Below are 15164 nucleotides of genomic sequence, written 5' to 3'. Positions count from 1 at the left end.
TCGCATGGATGAGGTGCCGTCTTTCATTCTCCTCCTCAGATCAGCCCTCCTGTGTCTCAGGGGGACAAGGCATTCCACTCCCACACCTGCAGATTTAAGTGGCCTTGACTGTGAGGCTACAGTGGTGAAGAGTGGCATAAGAGTAGATAGAGTAGAGGTAGAGTAAATTTATAGCTAACAACTAATGTTTATATTATAGAGTATTAGATATGGTTGGATGCCACAGTCATTAGCGAGAGTTGGGGCTAATGACCTCCAAGTAGTGGAGCCCCTAATTGACGCATCAATAAACATGGGGTGGAGGTATTTAAAAAAAAAGTAGTAGTAGTAGTAGTAGTAGTAGTAGTAGGTAGAAGGAGAAAAGGAAGAAGAAGAAGAAGAAGAAGAAAAGTAGTAGTAGTAGTAGTAGTAGTAGTAGTAGTAGTAGTAGTAGTACTAGTAGTAGTAGCAGGTGGTAGGAGGAGAAAAGGAAGAAGAAGAAGAAAAAGAAGAAGAAGAAGAAGAAGAAGAAGAAGAAGAAGAAGAAGAAGAAGAAGAAGAAGAAGAAAAGTAGTAGTAGTAGTAGTAGTAGTAGTAGTCCACGTTCAAATGTTCATATTATATAAAAAAAAATCCAAATAATATAATACAAATTATCTAGCATTACTACCATTTCTACCAACGCCAATCAACCGCCCCTGTCCCCCATTGCTGCAGCTATAGCAGGAACTTACCTGTCAACAACACCAGTTCTTCAATGATCCTCTTGTTCTGTACCTCTCCGCCTCCGTTTTCTTCCACCTCTTTCTCTTTTTTACCGTTGTTACTCATGCATTACTACCATCACCTCCTCCGCTTGTTACCTCGTTCGCCACCTTCCACGCCACCGTCTCGTGAACCTTCCACGTCACCGTTTCATGAAGCCCGCTACTGTCCCGAAGTTGGATTCACGCGGCCCTTTCGACTCAACCGAAAGTGTTGAGCCAGCTCTTGGTTTTCTGGATTGGCAGTTGAGATCCAAGCCTCAACCAGTGAACACAACGCCTCTTGGTTCTGCCGTGGGATCAACCATCACCCAGCATTTCACCACTGCGACACCGCATAAGTATCACTTCCCTCGTCCGTGTTTTCCACATTGCCTCTATATAGGATTAGGATTATTGTTAGGTATTAAGTTGGGTTCTTTATTGTTGTATTTATTACTGTGTTATATGTATATGTGTATGTCATTTTCCTGTGTTTCATGTTATATATCTGTGTTTCATGTTTCTTGTTATATATGTGTCAATTTCATTATGGGTTATTAAAGTAGCTTTTAAAGTGACCCCTTTGCATTTCCTCACCAGTTGAACCTGCAGTGTTTTTTTTATTGTTATTGTTCACCGGCTCTCCGATGCCAATCTTACCAGTTTAACCGGTGAACGTAACAATTGGCGACCGTGACAGGACCATTATAACCCATGTTCAGTGTTCCATTTTTCCAGTGACTTTTTTCTGTGATTGCTTGTGTTTCTGTGGTGTTGTGACTCTGATGTGTTTTTTTCTGTGACTTACTCTGCGTGTGGTTTAAATTTACCTTTGTGCGTTCAAGTGGCTCCTTTTGGGTTAAACGTGCTTCGTGACTTTCATTGGTATCGCATAGCAGTGGTAGAGCAGGAAACCAGGTAGAAAGGCGTGTTCACCGATAGCACTTATCTCTATTTTTGCACATAGGCAGGTGTGTAATAAGTGTTATCCAAGTGTTGGGATCATCATATGTTCATGCGAACCCTCAATGCCCTCACTTCGCGGATCATTTTTCTCGCTAGTTAGAATCGGCCATTTTAACTAGTCTCTCAGACTAATCCGCCTCCTTATCAATAACAAGTCTCAGTACACCTGCTCCTCACTCAAGTCTCGTAACTAGAGTAATCCGGATCCCTCTTAATGCCGTAACTCTCTAGTTTACCCCTCATTAGTGATTGTACTCATAAGTGTTTACTTAAGTATAATCTAGGTAATTTCCAAGGTTGCCTTTATTATCACTCTGCCAAGTTCCTCACTTAAGTAATTCGCTTATCATTTTTTTGTTGTGGTTTAACATCTATTTAATATGGCTTCCGCTCAGTTTAACGTTGAAGATTTTTGTGCCGACCCTTCTCTGGAACAACTTAAATATGCTAATATAAAGAAGGACCAATGGAAAGCCATCGCTAAACATTTTGATGTTCCCATCACGTCTCAGATGACTAAAGAGGTCATTAAGAATGTAGTTGTTGAACATCTAGTGCAAGAAGGTCAGTTGCTAGGAAATGCCATAGAAGAGTTAACTCCCATGTCAGCCTCTACGAGGACTATAATACACAGTCCCCAGGAAGAACAGGATAAGAGTAGGATAAGTCAATGGGAAATTGAGAAGCTTAAACTAGAATACCGGATGCATGAAAACAAATGCAACTACAGGAAAAACAAATGCAACTACAGGCAGAAAAGAAGAAGAAAGAGAGAGAATTTCAGTTACAACTTAGAAGGCAGGAGAAAGAGTTAGAAATTCAGGAGTTAACCCTACGAAATGACGCTAAGTTTAGAGGGAAGAAATAGATATAAAGAAACAGTTAGCAAGCTTTAATCCTGCTACAGTTGCTCCGCTAGTTCCCCTTTTGATGAATCTGATGTTGACGGGTCATTTCGCGCTTTTGAGAGCATTGCTCATAGGAATAAATGGCCCAAGGATCAGTGGGTGTCTCTCCTTGTCCCTAAGCTAGTAGGAAAAGCTTATAGGGTATACAACGGCCTTAGTGATGAGGTAGAATATGAAGAGATCAAAGGTAACATTCTAGACGCCTACTCTATCACTTCTGATGGATACAGACAGCAGTTTCGAAAGTATGTGAAACCAGAGTCTCACACCTATGTTGAATTCGCTAGTGAGAAACTAAGACAATTTAAGAAATGGTTAGCCGCCCTTAACATTACCACCTTTTCGGAGTTGCTCAATCTAATGGTCCTGGAAGAATGGAAGAACAAGTTACCATTTAATATTCTGAGGCATGTGGAAGAACGGGGAGAGAGTGATCTTATGTCTGCCGCTAAAGTGGCTGATGCGTTTGCTTTGTTGATGGGATCCCTGGGTAGTAGAGGTCGTGGTTCACTGTCTAATGTTAGGTCCTCCTTTGGGGAAGGTTTTGGGGCGCGGGTGGTAAGCCAACCGGATTCTCGCCAAATGCATATAATTCCCCCTGGTGTACATACTGTAAGAAGCCAGGTCACACGATCCAGAAATGTAGACACCCAAATTGCAAGGGTTCTCAACGTCAATTTTCTTTTGTGGCCCCTAGACCTAACACATTTGAGAACAAGAAACCAGTGGCCCTAGCTAACCCTGTCAACTCTCCTCTAGAACTTTATGACTCGTACATGTATCAAGGTAAAGTGTCCCTGACTGATGGTAAAGACAAGGCAATAAATATCAAGGTTCTGCGTGATACAGGTGCTGCCCAATCCATCTTAAGGGAAGATGTCATCCCTAACATCAAACAGGCTTTCACTGGGGAGAAGGTGATCCTTACAGGTCTCGAATCACAGCTCTCCTATCCTTGGCTAATATTAGCTTACAGTGCCCGTTCATTTCAGGAGAGGTTGAGGTAGCCATTAAACCTGGTGAACTGCCAGTACCGGGGTACATCTTGTACTGGGTAATGATCTTGCGGGTAACTTGGCTGTTCCAAACTTAATTGTTCTTGATTCTCCCTTAACAGAAAGTCCCACTAAGACCCTGGACGAAACATCCCTCACTTCTTCCCAGTGTGTGCAGTCACCAGGTCTCAGTCCAAGTCCCCTGCCCTTTCATCACCTCCTCCACCAATGATTGCCTCTACTGACAACTTGTATAATGACATCATTTCAAAGGAGAATTTGATTAATGCTCAGGAACAGGATCTCACTTTGGCTAAGATCAGACATGTGGCCAGTGAGACAAAGGATATGTCTAAATTGCCTTGTTTTTATTATCAGGAAGGAGTCCTGATGCGTGCCTACAGACCTCCTGAACTGAAACAACTAGACACCTGGTCAGAAACACATCAAGTTGTCATCCCTTGTCTGTAAGACCAGCCATTATAGAACTAGCTCATGATGGATTGTCAGGTCATCTAGGCATCCAAAAAACCTACAAGAAGGCTCTTCAACATTTTTTTGGCCAGGAATGAAAAAGGATGTGTCACACTATGTAAAAACATGTCACATATGTCAAGTTGTGGGTAAGCCTAACGAACGCCTTGTGCCAGCTCCTCTGACGCCTATTCCAGTTCAGACGGAGCCCTTCGAAAAGATCATACTAGACTGCGTAGGGCCCTTACCCAAAACCAAACGAGGGAATCAGTATTTGTTAACCCTCATGGATCCCACTACCAGGTACCCTGAAGCATTCCTCTTAAGAACATCACATCAAAGACCATTGTAAAACATCTAATACATTTTTTCACCTCGGTAGGAATTCCAAAACAAATTCAGTCTGACAAGGGTAGCAATTTCACTAGCCATTTTTTCCAACAGATAGTGAATGAGCTAAACATCGACCATGTTACCTCCTCGGCTTACCACCCCAATCCCAAGGCTGTCTGGAGCGGTTTCACCAAACATTAAAATCCATGATGAAGAAGTATTGCTTGGAGCATCAAGGAGACTGGGATGAAAGTATTTCTTTCCTTCTCTTCGCTTTAAGAGAATCTCCTCAAGATTCTTTAGGTTACTCCCTTTGAATTACTCTATGGTAGACAGATCAGGGGCCTCTCAAAATATTAAAGGATCAATGGTTTACTCAAAATACTCCTTCAAGCCCCAGTGTGTCTGACTACATCAGTAACCTTAAGAATAAAATCAGTGAAGTCAGATCTTTGCTAAATCAAACTTCCTCAAATCTCAAACTAAAATGCAACAGAATTCTCTTCCCAAATCTGTCATGAGAAGTTTCAAACCAGGAGACAAGGTTTTACTTTTTCTCCCACTCCAGGCAATGCTCTTCACAGTAAGTTCATGGGACCTTATGTTGTGGCTCAAAACTAAGTCCATTAAATTATGTGGTCCACACTCCTGACCGTCGTAAGGATTCCCAACTTGTTCATATTAATCTAATGAAACCTTACCACTCCAGAGAACCAGAGGACGACTTGTCTCGCGCTGTACCTGTATGTCTGATAGGAAAGGAGTCTGGTCCTGTGCCCCCGAGGAAGAGTCCGACATCGAATTCCTCTTCTCGTCACCCAAAGGACGCCCCTCAAACAGCCAAATCATGTCCAACCTTGATGAGGTGTTTCTTTCCTTAACACCTTCACAACAGTCTGATCTTAAAAGTTATTGCCAGACTCCTACCCATTGCCCTTGATAGAGGACCTTATAGATAGTATAGGAGTAGCCAAATTTGTAACCACTATAGACTTGCTTAAAGGTTACTACCAGATTCCTCTCGGACGAGGCCCAAATAATATCCGCCTTCATCACTCCCTTCGGACTATACCAATACCAGTGATGCCCTTTGCGTGTCTAATGCTCCCGCCACCTTCCAGAGGGCTATAAATTACATAACTCAGGACTTGAGGGCAACATCTACTTCACCGACCTGTTCCTGGCGGCACCTTCCTCACCTACGGCACGGAGGTCATCAACTTCCCTGACATGGACCCCGAGAAGCGCATCGATCCCATGACACGCATCTTCCCCAGAGTCACCAAGTGCACCTTCAGGAAGTTCGGCCCTTCGGGAACCATCGAGACCCACGACACCATGTGTGTGCTGGCGGTTAACATCATCAACGAGAAGATCTACATTTTCATCTGGTTCTGGCTGGTCTCTCTCACCACCATCACCGCTGTCTGGCTCGTGTATCGCCTCCTCGTCATCGTCTCCTCCGATGTGCGCTTCAAGCTTCTGCAGGTTCTTCCTTTGCGAGGTGCTGTGTCTGGTGGTGGGGGTGGACAACATCATCGCCGACGCCTTATCAAGATCTCCTGTCTCACCTCCTTCATGAGCCCATTACGGAGGTCTTAGGGGGGAGGAAATGTTACGGCCCGCCCGTAACATGCATTACTACCATCACCTCCTCCGCTTGTTACCTCGTTCGCCACCTCTCCGCCTCCCTTCCACGTCACCGTCTCGTGAACCTTCCACGCCACCGTCTCGTGAACCTTCACCGTTTCATGAAGCCCGGCTACTGTCCCGAAGTTGGATTCACGCGGCCCTTTCGACTCAACCGAAAGTGTTGAGCCAGCTCTTGGTTTTCTGGATTGGCAGTTGAGATCCAAGCCTCAACCAGTGAACACAACGCCTCTTGGTTCTGCCGTGGGATCAACCATCACCCAGCATTTCACCACTGCGACACCGCATAAGTATCACTTCCCTCGTCCGTGTTTTCCACATTGCCTCTATATAGGATTAGGATTATTGTTAGGTATTAAGTTGGGTTCTTTATTGTTGTATTTATTACTGTGTTATATGTATATGTGTATGTCATTTTCCTGTGTTTCATGTTATATATCTGTGTTTCATGTTTCTTGTTATATATGTGTCAATTTCATTATGGGTTATTAAAGTAGCTTTTAAAGTGACCCCTTTGCATTTCCTCACCAGTTTTTAGAGGCTGAAGGACACTAGGGTTCAGGAGAAGGAAAGTCAAAGATATGATAGGAGAGGATGAAAGAGAAATGAAACTATCTAGTACAGTAACGAAAACAAATAAATAGATAATAAATATATAGATTATATGTAGTGCAAAGTATATAGTACGTCATTTGAGGGGTTAATGCGAGGTGATTGTTCAATCTTTGTTTAAAAGTTTCTGTAGTATTACTATGGACAACATGTGCTGGAAGAGAGGTCCAGACATTTACAATTCTATTGAAATAATGTTTAGCCTCGTCTGATCTGAAACGCTTACCTATAATCTTGTAACTATTATTTCTAGTGGTGTTGGAAGTGTCAATGATGAGATAGTTGTGTATATTTACGTCATCAAAGCCACGAAACATTTCAAACAGTTCATTTAAGTCTCCTCCCATTCGCCGTTTCTCTAAACTAAACAAGCTGAGTAGTAGTTTATCATATGAGTGTTTTCCTGTGTAAAGACTGAATCAAAATAATCATTTAGTGTATCTGCGATCTGAGTTTCTTTGGTGGCAAGATTACCGTTATCTACATAGGTAAATCTGGCTAGTGTGAGATGTTATGACTATTCTATTTCGAAAGTAAATATAAAATTCTTTCAAATTGGATTTAGTGACGCTTGCAATATACATTTCTAGATTTTTCTTGCTTTCTTTTTTTTTTTTTTTTTTTGTGTGTGTGTGTGTGTGTGTCGAAATTTGTCATATTCAAGTTTATCGGCATCATCCTGAAATGACAAATATTTACGGTAGCCACGATTATCTGCAAGAACAGTGACTCAGCGTGGTTAGTCCACCATTTAAGTTTATTTTTTCTTGCCTGGACGTCTTTTACGCTTGGGAATACATGACTTCACAGCATTTTCTAAAAAGTACTTAAATTTGGCCCATGATTCTTCAATGTTACTTTCACCAAATTCAGCGTTCCAATGTGTGGCAGCAAGAATTAACTTAAATCTCTCACAATCTCCTTCTTTGTACATGAAAACTTTTTCGTTGTCTTTATATGCTTGAAGGTTGATGTTAAAGGAGACAATCTTGTGGTCGCTGTTACTAAATTCAGGATCAATATTTATGTTAGATTTTAAGTCATCGTTTGTTGAAAGAACTAGATTTAATATACTGTCACCTCGTGTAGGTTCTTGAACGTGTTGCTTTAGAGAACATTATACTAAATTATTGTATAAGTCGTGACCAGAATGAGAGTTAAGTGGATTTCCCCACGAGTTAACAGGTAAATTGAAGTCTCCACAGATGACTGTATCGAAAGTGTTACTTATTTCAGTGGTTAGATCTTGTAAGGAGGAGAAGAAGAAGAAGAAGAAGAAGAAGAAGAAGAAGAAGAAGAAGAAGAAGAAGAAGAAGAAGGAGGAGGAGGAGGAGGAGGAGGAGGAGGAGGAGGAGGAGGAGGAGGAGGAGGAGGAGGAGGAGGAGGAGGAAGAGGAGGAGGAGGAGGAGGATAGGGAAGGAAAGGCAAGACGAAGATATGGAGGGGAAGAACAAATGGGAAAGGAAGGCGAAAAGCAAGAAGAGGAAAAGGAGGAGGAGAAGGAAGAAAGGGTAGAGGTAGGAGAGGGAGAAATGACGGGAAGGAAAAGGAAAAAGGAGTGGATACAAAGGGAAGGAAAAAAAAAAGAAAATGAAGGAAAAAAACAAGAAGAAAAAGTAAAGAAGGAAAAGAAAGAGAGAAAATTCAATCTTTTCTTATTCATTTCTATTTTTATCGATTTTCTTTATTCTATTCTTTCTTTTCTCTGTTTCTCGTCACGTACTATACTTCCTTTCTTTGTTATGGCTTCGTTCCTCTTCCTCTTCTTCCTCCTCCTCCTCCTCCTCCTCCTAGTTATGTCCACGTGTCATTGCAAACTTCCTGAATATTCCATGACTTACAGACAGAGACAGAAGACAAAGACAGAAAGAAAGACAAGCTGACCTCTCTCTCTCTCTCTCTCTCTCTCTCTCTCTAGACAAGTTAATTAAGTAAAATACCAAAATCCACCCATGAAAATTTAATTAACCAAACTTGAAATAAAGAAATAAAGTAAATATAAATGAATAGACAAATAAATAAATAAAACTAAAACGCTTCTGATATAAACAAAACAATGAATAAATGAAAACTAAGATAAAAAAAATAGTAAAAAAAAAGACTAATGAAACTCGTCTTCTTCGCACAAAACACCCAGAAAAAAAAAAAAAAAAAAAAACTAAATTCTGGGCTAACATAATGAAATCCCACATCTTCGCCTCGCTTCGGACACCGCTGAGACCTGAGCCCCGCCCCACCGCCAAGCCCCGCACTGCCACCCTCCCTCCCTCCCTCGACACAAAGCGAGACCGGACAACTGCATAACTTCCCCTGTTCTTTCTTTAGCTTCGTTCCCTGGTGACTTATGGGTGTGCACGTTCGCTTGAGTCATTTTCAGCCCTTCCACGTCTTGTCAGGAAGGAAACCCGCGCACCAGGGTCACTGTCTGTTGCTATTTGTATAACAGGGATTTCACGGCGAGAGAAATTTTTGCAGGTTGATCTGAAATGGTGTTTTGATTTGTATTGATGTTTTTTTTTTTTTTTTTTCATTTTTCATCTTTTGTTTCCATTTTTTCATTGTTTATGTTTGAATTCTTAGTGGTGGTGGTGGTGGTGGTGGTGGTGGGATGAGAGAGAGAGAGAGAGAGAGAGAGAGAGAGAGAGAGAGAGAGAGAGAGAGAGAGAGAGAGAGAGAGAGAGAGATTATACTTACTTTTTCTATTACGTATTTCATAAGAATCACATCCAATAAACTCTCTCTCTGTGTGTGTGTGTGTGTGTGTGTGTGTGTGTGTGTGTGTGTGTGTGTGTGTGTGTGTGTGTGTGTGTGTGTATTTCTAAATATAGTTAACTAATTCTTTATCAGTATCACTTCCTTTCCGCCGACATCCTCTCACTCTCACTCACTCTCTCTCTCTCTCTCTCTCTCTCTCTCTCTACCCATTTCCTGTCCCCATCACACCTGTGCCTGGGTATTTTTAGGTATCTAATTAAGGACACAGGTAAGAGTTTTGAAATAGCGACTAGTTACCTTCTGTTTCATGACCCTTGACCCTTACGTGGCTAGGAAAGGGGTAAGGGGCTAAAGGGTTACGGGGTTAAGTGTCCGTGTGTCTGTATGTCTGTGTGTGCTAGTGAAAAGACAGTTCGTTACGGTGATGTTGAAATGTTGGTTAAAAATAGAACAGGATAAGGCAACGTGAGAGTTCTTCAGTGGAAAGGATTGAAAGTTTGGAAGGGTTCGTTTCTCTCTCTTTCTCTCTGAAAAATCCTCTATCTGCTTTATATTTAGATCGTTATGTAGATGAGAGTTCCATTGCCGCTCTCTCTCTCTCTCTGCATTTCTAAATATAGTGGTGTAGAGAGATGGAGAGAAAAAGGTTAGATTGTACGTACATATTTTCTTTTCTTTCTTATATAGCATGGCACTAACACTTATTTTCCTTTTCATTACCGTTTTCATCCCGTTTCTTAGTTAATCTCTCCCTAAGTCCTGTCTGTTCCCCTTATCTATTTTTAATCTTTTAGTTTATTTCCCCCTGCCCTGACCTTTCTTCATATCTTTTTCATTACATTTTTAACCATTCCTTTCATTGTTTTTTTTTACCATCCGTCTGATTTCATTCGTCCCAAGAAGTTCAATAAACGCCTCTTACAATAAACCAAAGGGATGATTCAAACAGGTGGATACTTTTAGGTAAAATCTTTGTACGTTTATTCAGATACAAAAATATCACAAGTTTAGCTTTTATCACAAAGGGGCGATTGTGCCGACTAGCAACCCGTGGCGCCGGGCTCGTCCCCCCCTCAGCTGCCCCCGGGGACTGCCTGACACACAGTTCCCGAGGCGCGGAGGCGAGGACAGATATAGACATCGGCCCGTACTCAAAAAAACTCAACTCTCTCACCGTCACTCTTCCCAAAGGCCACAGAGATGATGAGCAAGGTTGTCAAGAGTGTTTGTGCTGGTGACACCGTAGACATATTGGTAATGTCACTACAACCGCAAACACTCAAGACTCCAGTAGCTTCCTCTGTGTAGCTTTGGAAATAGTGGCGGTGCAGAGAATCAAACGCGTTTCTGAATACAGGTCACACATGCACATCACATTTCCTTACATGTTACTGTACTATGTAGCAAAAGACATGGTGCTTATGACCTACTGTAAACTTGTCTTCACTAGCAATTTTACTCTAGTGAAATACATCCATTATTCATTAAGTTTACACATTTTTTTTTTCTCTAATTTTTTGTCAATGTTAGGTGATACAATACTTTGATTCCTGCAGGAGATACAGTCCTGCCCGCATCCTCCTTATGGACTAAAGGATAAAGAGAGATCCTTATCAAACTTCCTTGAGTAACGCTAAGGATGAGTGACCATAAATTGAGTAAATGACAAATCAAAAAAGTGTAGTGCCGAATTACCAGCACTGCAATCAACCTCTGGAGTCACCGAACTGTTAACAAGACCATAACATGTCAAGAAAATAATAATACATGAAGAAAAAAAGAGACTGGAATGATGGAATGATGATGGCAATGATAGTGAATAAAAATAAATACATAACAGTGATATAAAAAGTAGTGATGGTGGTGGTGATGGTGGTGGGGGTGATGATAATGAGGGTGACCACTGCTGCACGAAGTATAATGCAGGAAGCTTGTACATTCAGGTGTGCAGAAGAGAGTGAGAGGCGAGGCAGGTGTGGGGGAGGGGCCAGTAGGGGCGGGGAGGAGTGGAGAGATGGAGAGAAATTTCGGTGACTGGTAGTGGAAGAAATGAAGACAACGATCTCCACTTAAATACTCGTTTCTCCTCTTCTTCCTTTCTTCTTCTCCAGATTCAACCAAAAAAGGAATTCTTCTCTTGACTAACTTTAGAGGAGGTCCTTTCTTCCTTTATTCTTTCCTCCATAAAGGGAAAAATTATTACGTGCTTCTTCCTTCACTCCCTTTCCGTTTCTCTATGGCTTCTTTCTTGTAAACCTTCTTATCTTCGTTTCCGATCCTATTTCTCTCCTCTCCTCTGTAATCCTCTTCCTTATCTTCCTTTAAGGCGTTCCCGTTCCACTTTTCCTCTCTATTATCGTCTCTTATCTTCCTTTTTTGCTTATTCTCCTCTCTTCGCCTCATATCTCTTCTAATTTTCTCTCCATCCTCTGCTGCCACGTCACTACTGCACCATCAGAACTTGTGGGTCGTCGTAGAAGTTCTTTTTGAGTAGCTCGTACCTCGGAGACACCACCATTTTCCTCTTCCCAAGTGACCTGCAGAAGAAGGAGTGACGTGTTAGGACCTCAGTGCTTCATCATCAGAGTATTGGTGTGAAAAGTTGAGGAAAGTAAATTTTTTTTTTTTTTTTTTAGTTTTGGTTGAAGATATTGTTAATTTTGAGGGAAATGTGGTCTAGTTTATTATTTATTTTAACTGTGATAGGATAGTACACGTCAAATACTAAGAAAATAAAGACAACTTGATAAACTGATAAAAAAAAATATCACACAATATAAAACACACAACAACAGGTGCGTATGGGTCAATATTTACCTGAAGATTCTGGCCATCTTTGTGAACCATGAGGTGGGATCTGCCTTGAGCTTCAGAACCAGGAGGTGAGTGGAGGGCATGTTCTTATCAGCCTTCATTTTAGCCAGCTGCAGCTCGCCTAGTTCCGGGTCCTCGTAGACTACAAACAACACACAACCTCTGAGGAAGAAGAGAATGTGATGGTTATTTACTGATATGAGAAATAAAAGGCCCCCAAAATAGCATAACCCAATTTTTAAACCATTCCTGCTATAGTTGAAATCACACAATGGGTTTTCCAAGTCTTTATGGTTCTATTGACATGACAAGCCTTCTACTTTACATGACAAGAGAAATACCATTGAGAAACCGCCTAATCATGTCTGTTCCCTTTGAAAATAGTCGTGGCGAGGGACCAACAGTCGAATTAAGTAATAAAGTGAGAGGGGAGAGAAAATTGACCATGATTTGAAGTGTGAATAGAAGAGAAGACATGCCAAGACTGGGTTACTGAGAGAGAGAGAGAGAGAGAGAGAGAGAGAGAGAGAGAGAGAGAGAGAGAGAGAGAGAGAGAGAGAGGCAAGATCTTAATGCACGGATCTGAGGGGGTGGTCAAGGTCGGGAGAGACAGAGACGCGGGAGAGGTGGTGATAAAGTTAGGAAAGATCTAGACCCAAGGGAGAGGAGGAGTGGGGACGGAAAGAGTGGGGAGGGGAGGGGAGGGGAGGAGAGGGAGAGTGATACGTGTACAAACAGGATACAGTGAGCGTGTCAGAGCAAGTGAGAGTGAGAGAGCGTTCTAGAAATTGATGAGATAAATGACTCGGAAAGAAAAAAAATGTAGATGAATTAGAGAGAGAGAGAGAGAGAGAGAGAGAGAGAGAGAGAGAGAGAGAGAGAGAGAGAGAGAGAGAGAAACTAAAAATACACAAAACAGGGCAAAACATGTCAAAACTCACCTCAAACCACAGGGCTCGTCTTTGGCCAGGTCCAGCACATGTTCTGCCACCTGGTCGAGGAGGAGCGGCGGGAAGACAATGCTGTTATGTGTGTTCTGCCTCACTTCCTCCTCCACCCTTCTCCTTAGCACCATCCAGGCACCCGTCTCCACAGGGTCCTCGATTTCGTCAACCAGACCTGAGAAAGAGAAAATTGAGGTTAGGTTATGATTGTGGTGGTGGTGGTAGGTATTATATTTTTTATTTGACCTCTCTCTCTCTCTCTCTCTCTCTTAGGTAAGTTAGCATTACATTACGAGTGGTGATAGTAATAGTTCATAATTATCCTCTCTCTCTCTCTCTCTCTCTCTCTGGCAATGCTTGTATCATGACAAGAAGCAAATTATGCTGGGGGAGGAAGGGAGAGGGGGAGGGGGGAAGAGAGGGAGTGGCAACGCCCCTCCCCCTCTCCCTCTTCATCCTCTCCGCCCTAGCAACACTTTCTACACCAGCGAGGAGACACACACATACACACACACACACACACACACACACACACACACACACACACTTGTGAAAATCATGTTAGCAATCTCCTCTTTCACCTCCATGTGTGTGTTGTTCTTAAGTTTAATATTTTTTTTTTATATCTTTCCAAACAATCATAAACAGTATTATATTTCTCTCTCTCTCTCTCTCTCTCTCTCTCTCTCTGTCAACTGTCACAACAGACGCTCGCACACACGCAATATTCACCACTTGCAAAACACACTTAACGCACACACGCAATGATACACAGCGAGAGAGAGAGAGAGAGAGAGAGAGAGAGAGAGAGAGAGAGAGAGAGAGAGAGAGAGAGAGCAAACTTCGCAAACTGCAACAAAACCTCAAAAACTCACAAAATACAAGATCAATCCAGCACTCTTACCTTCTTCAGTAGGGAGGGGGCCCAGGAGGTCACTAAGGTTGGAATCCACAGGGGTGAGAACTTTTAAATGTGCCATGTTGAAACTTGCTTCGGTCTCACTTGAGTCTTTGTCTCTCGTAAGGGGATGGAGAGCGAGCAGTAATGTGAGCACTCCCCTCCGCGTCTCGTGAGTGACTGGCCTGCTGGGTGACGGGGTCCGCTCTTTGATGCAAAGGCTCGATGCCAATTCAGGGATTTTCTTTCATTACATTTCGCTCAATTCCGTCCCTCCACCTCCCTGCGCCCGCTCGGAAACAAGACACAAGGAGTGATCTACAGCATACCAGTTCACTTACACATATAGGAACTACGGAATGGTGTAAATAGCGTTCATGTGCTCACGGGGAAACGTGGGTATAACGTAAATGTGTGGGAAAACCAAGTTACCGGTATCCACGAAGCGGGTTTACACGTCGCGAAACTCAACTGAAAGCGGAACCACTCGCTTTATCTAGATGGCGCATGCGTGTTTCGCTGTAGGGTGTCAACACACTCTAGAAACTTAACTACAACACAAGAAAACACTACAAAAACACAATAAACACGTGCAAATAAGCACTCAGTAAACGCTTAGAGACTTATTGAAGCACGTGGGGTGGATGACAAGATGTATTATGGCGTGCTGACAGAGAAAACAGAGGAAAACTAGTATTAAGGTCATGGGTGCAGCCTGGGATGTCTTTGTTCACCCCGGCCGGCTGTGTCGTCAGCCGGACCAGCCAGGCACTGAGAGGGGGGACGCCAGGCAGGGCAGCGGGAGGGTGAAGGCAACGCTGGCTTGGTGCAGGGCTGGGTGGATGATGACATCTTTTCGTGAGGTGTGATGGACTTCCTGACTTCCCTCGCCCTCACTTGACATCATACCCTTCCCTTACCTCACTACACTCTCCTCATTCATTGATGAGTTCAGTTAGATCAAGTTAAAGGCCATGGATTTATTAGTTTAGTGCAGGTTAGAAACAGAAACTTTCCGTGAACTGTGACTGAATCTACACCTTTCCTTCATCCTCACAGCACCATTTTACCATTCCCTTACTTCACCACACACACACACACGTCACTAATAAGTTACCCTAAAGTCATGT

At 42.6% G+C, this 15164-nt stretch overlaps 1 protein-coding gene across 1 annotated transcript; it reads right to left on the bottom strand.

Annotated features, from left to right (window-relative positions):
* Positions 1-10332: 10332 nt before the first annotated feature.
* LOC123512680 (protein charybde-like) lies at positions 10333-14222 on the bottom strand. Its single transcript, XM_045269178.1, has 4 exons — positions 14041-14222; positions 13134-13311; positions 12196-12354; positions 10333-11915 (listed from the first exon to the last, which is right to left on the bottom strand). Exons 1-4 carry the CDS (start codon positions 14114-14116, stop codon positions 11822-11824), a joined length of 507 nt encoding a protein of 168 aa, XP_045125113.1. The 5' UTR covers positions 14117-14222; the 3' UTR covers positions 10333-11821.
* Positions 14223-15164: the final 942 nt, after the last annotated feature.

Source organism: Portunus trituberculatus, chromosome 34 (assembly GCF_017591435.1).
Source record: "Portunus trituberculatus isolate SZX2019 chromosome 34, ASM1759143v1, whole genome shotgun sequence".
Lineage (NCBI taxonomy): Eukaryota > Metazoa > Arthropoda > Malacostraca > Decapoda > Portunidae > Portunus > Portunus trituberculatus.
The sequence above is the reverse complement of the archived record's forward strand: the minus strand, read 5'-3'. Positions and strand labels throughout refer to the sequence as shown.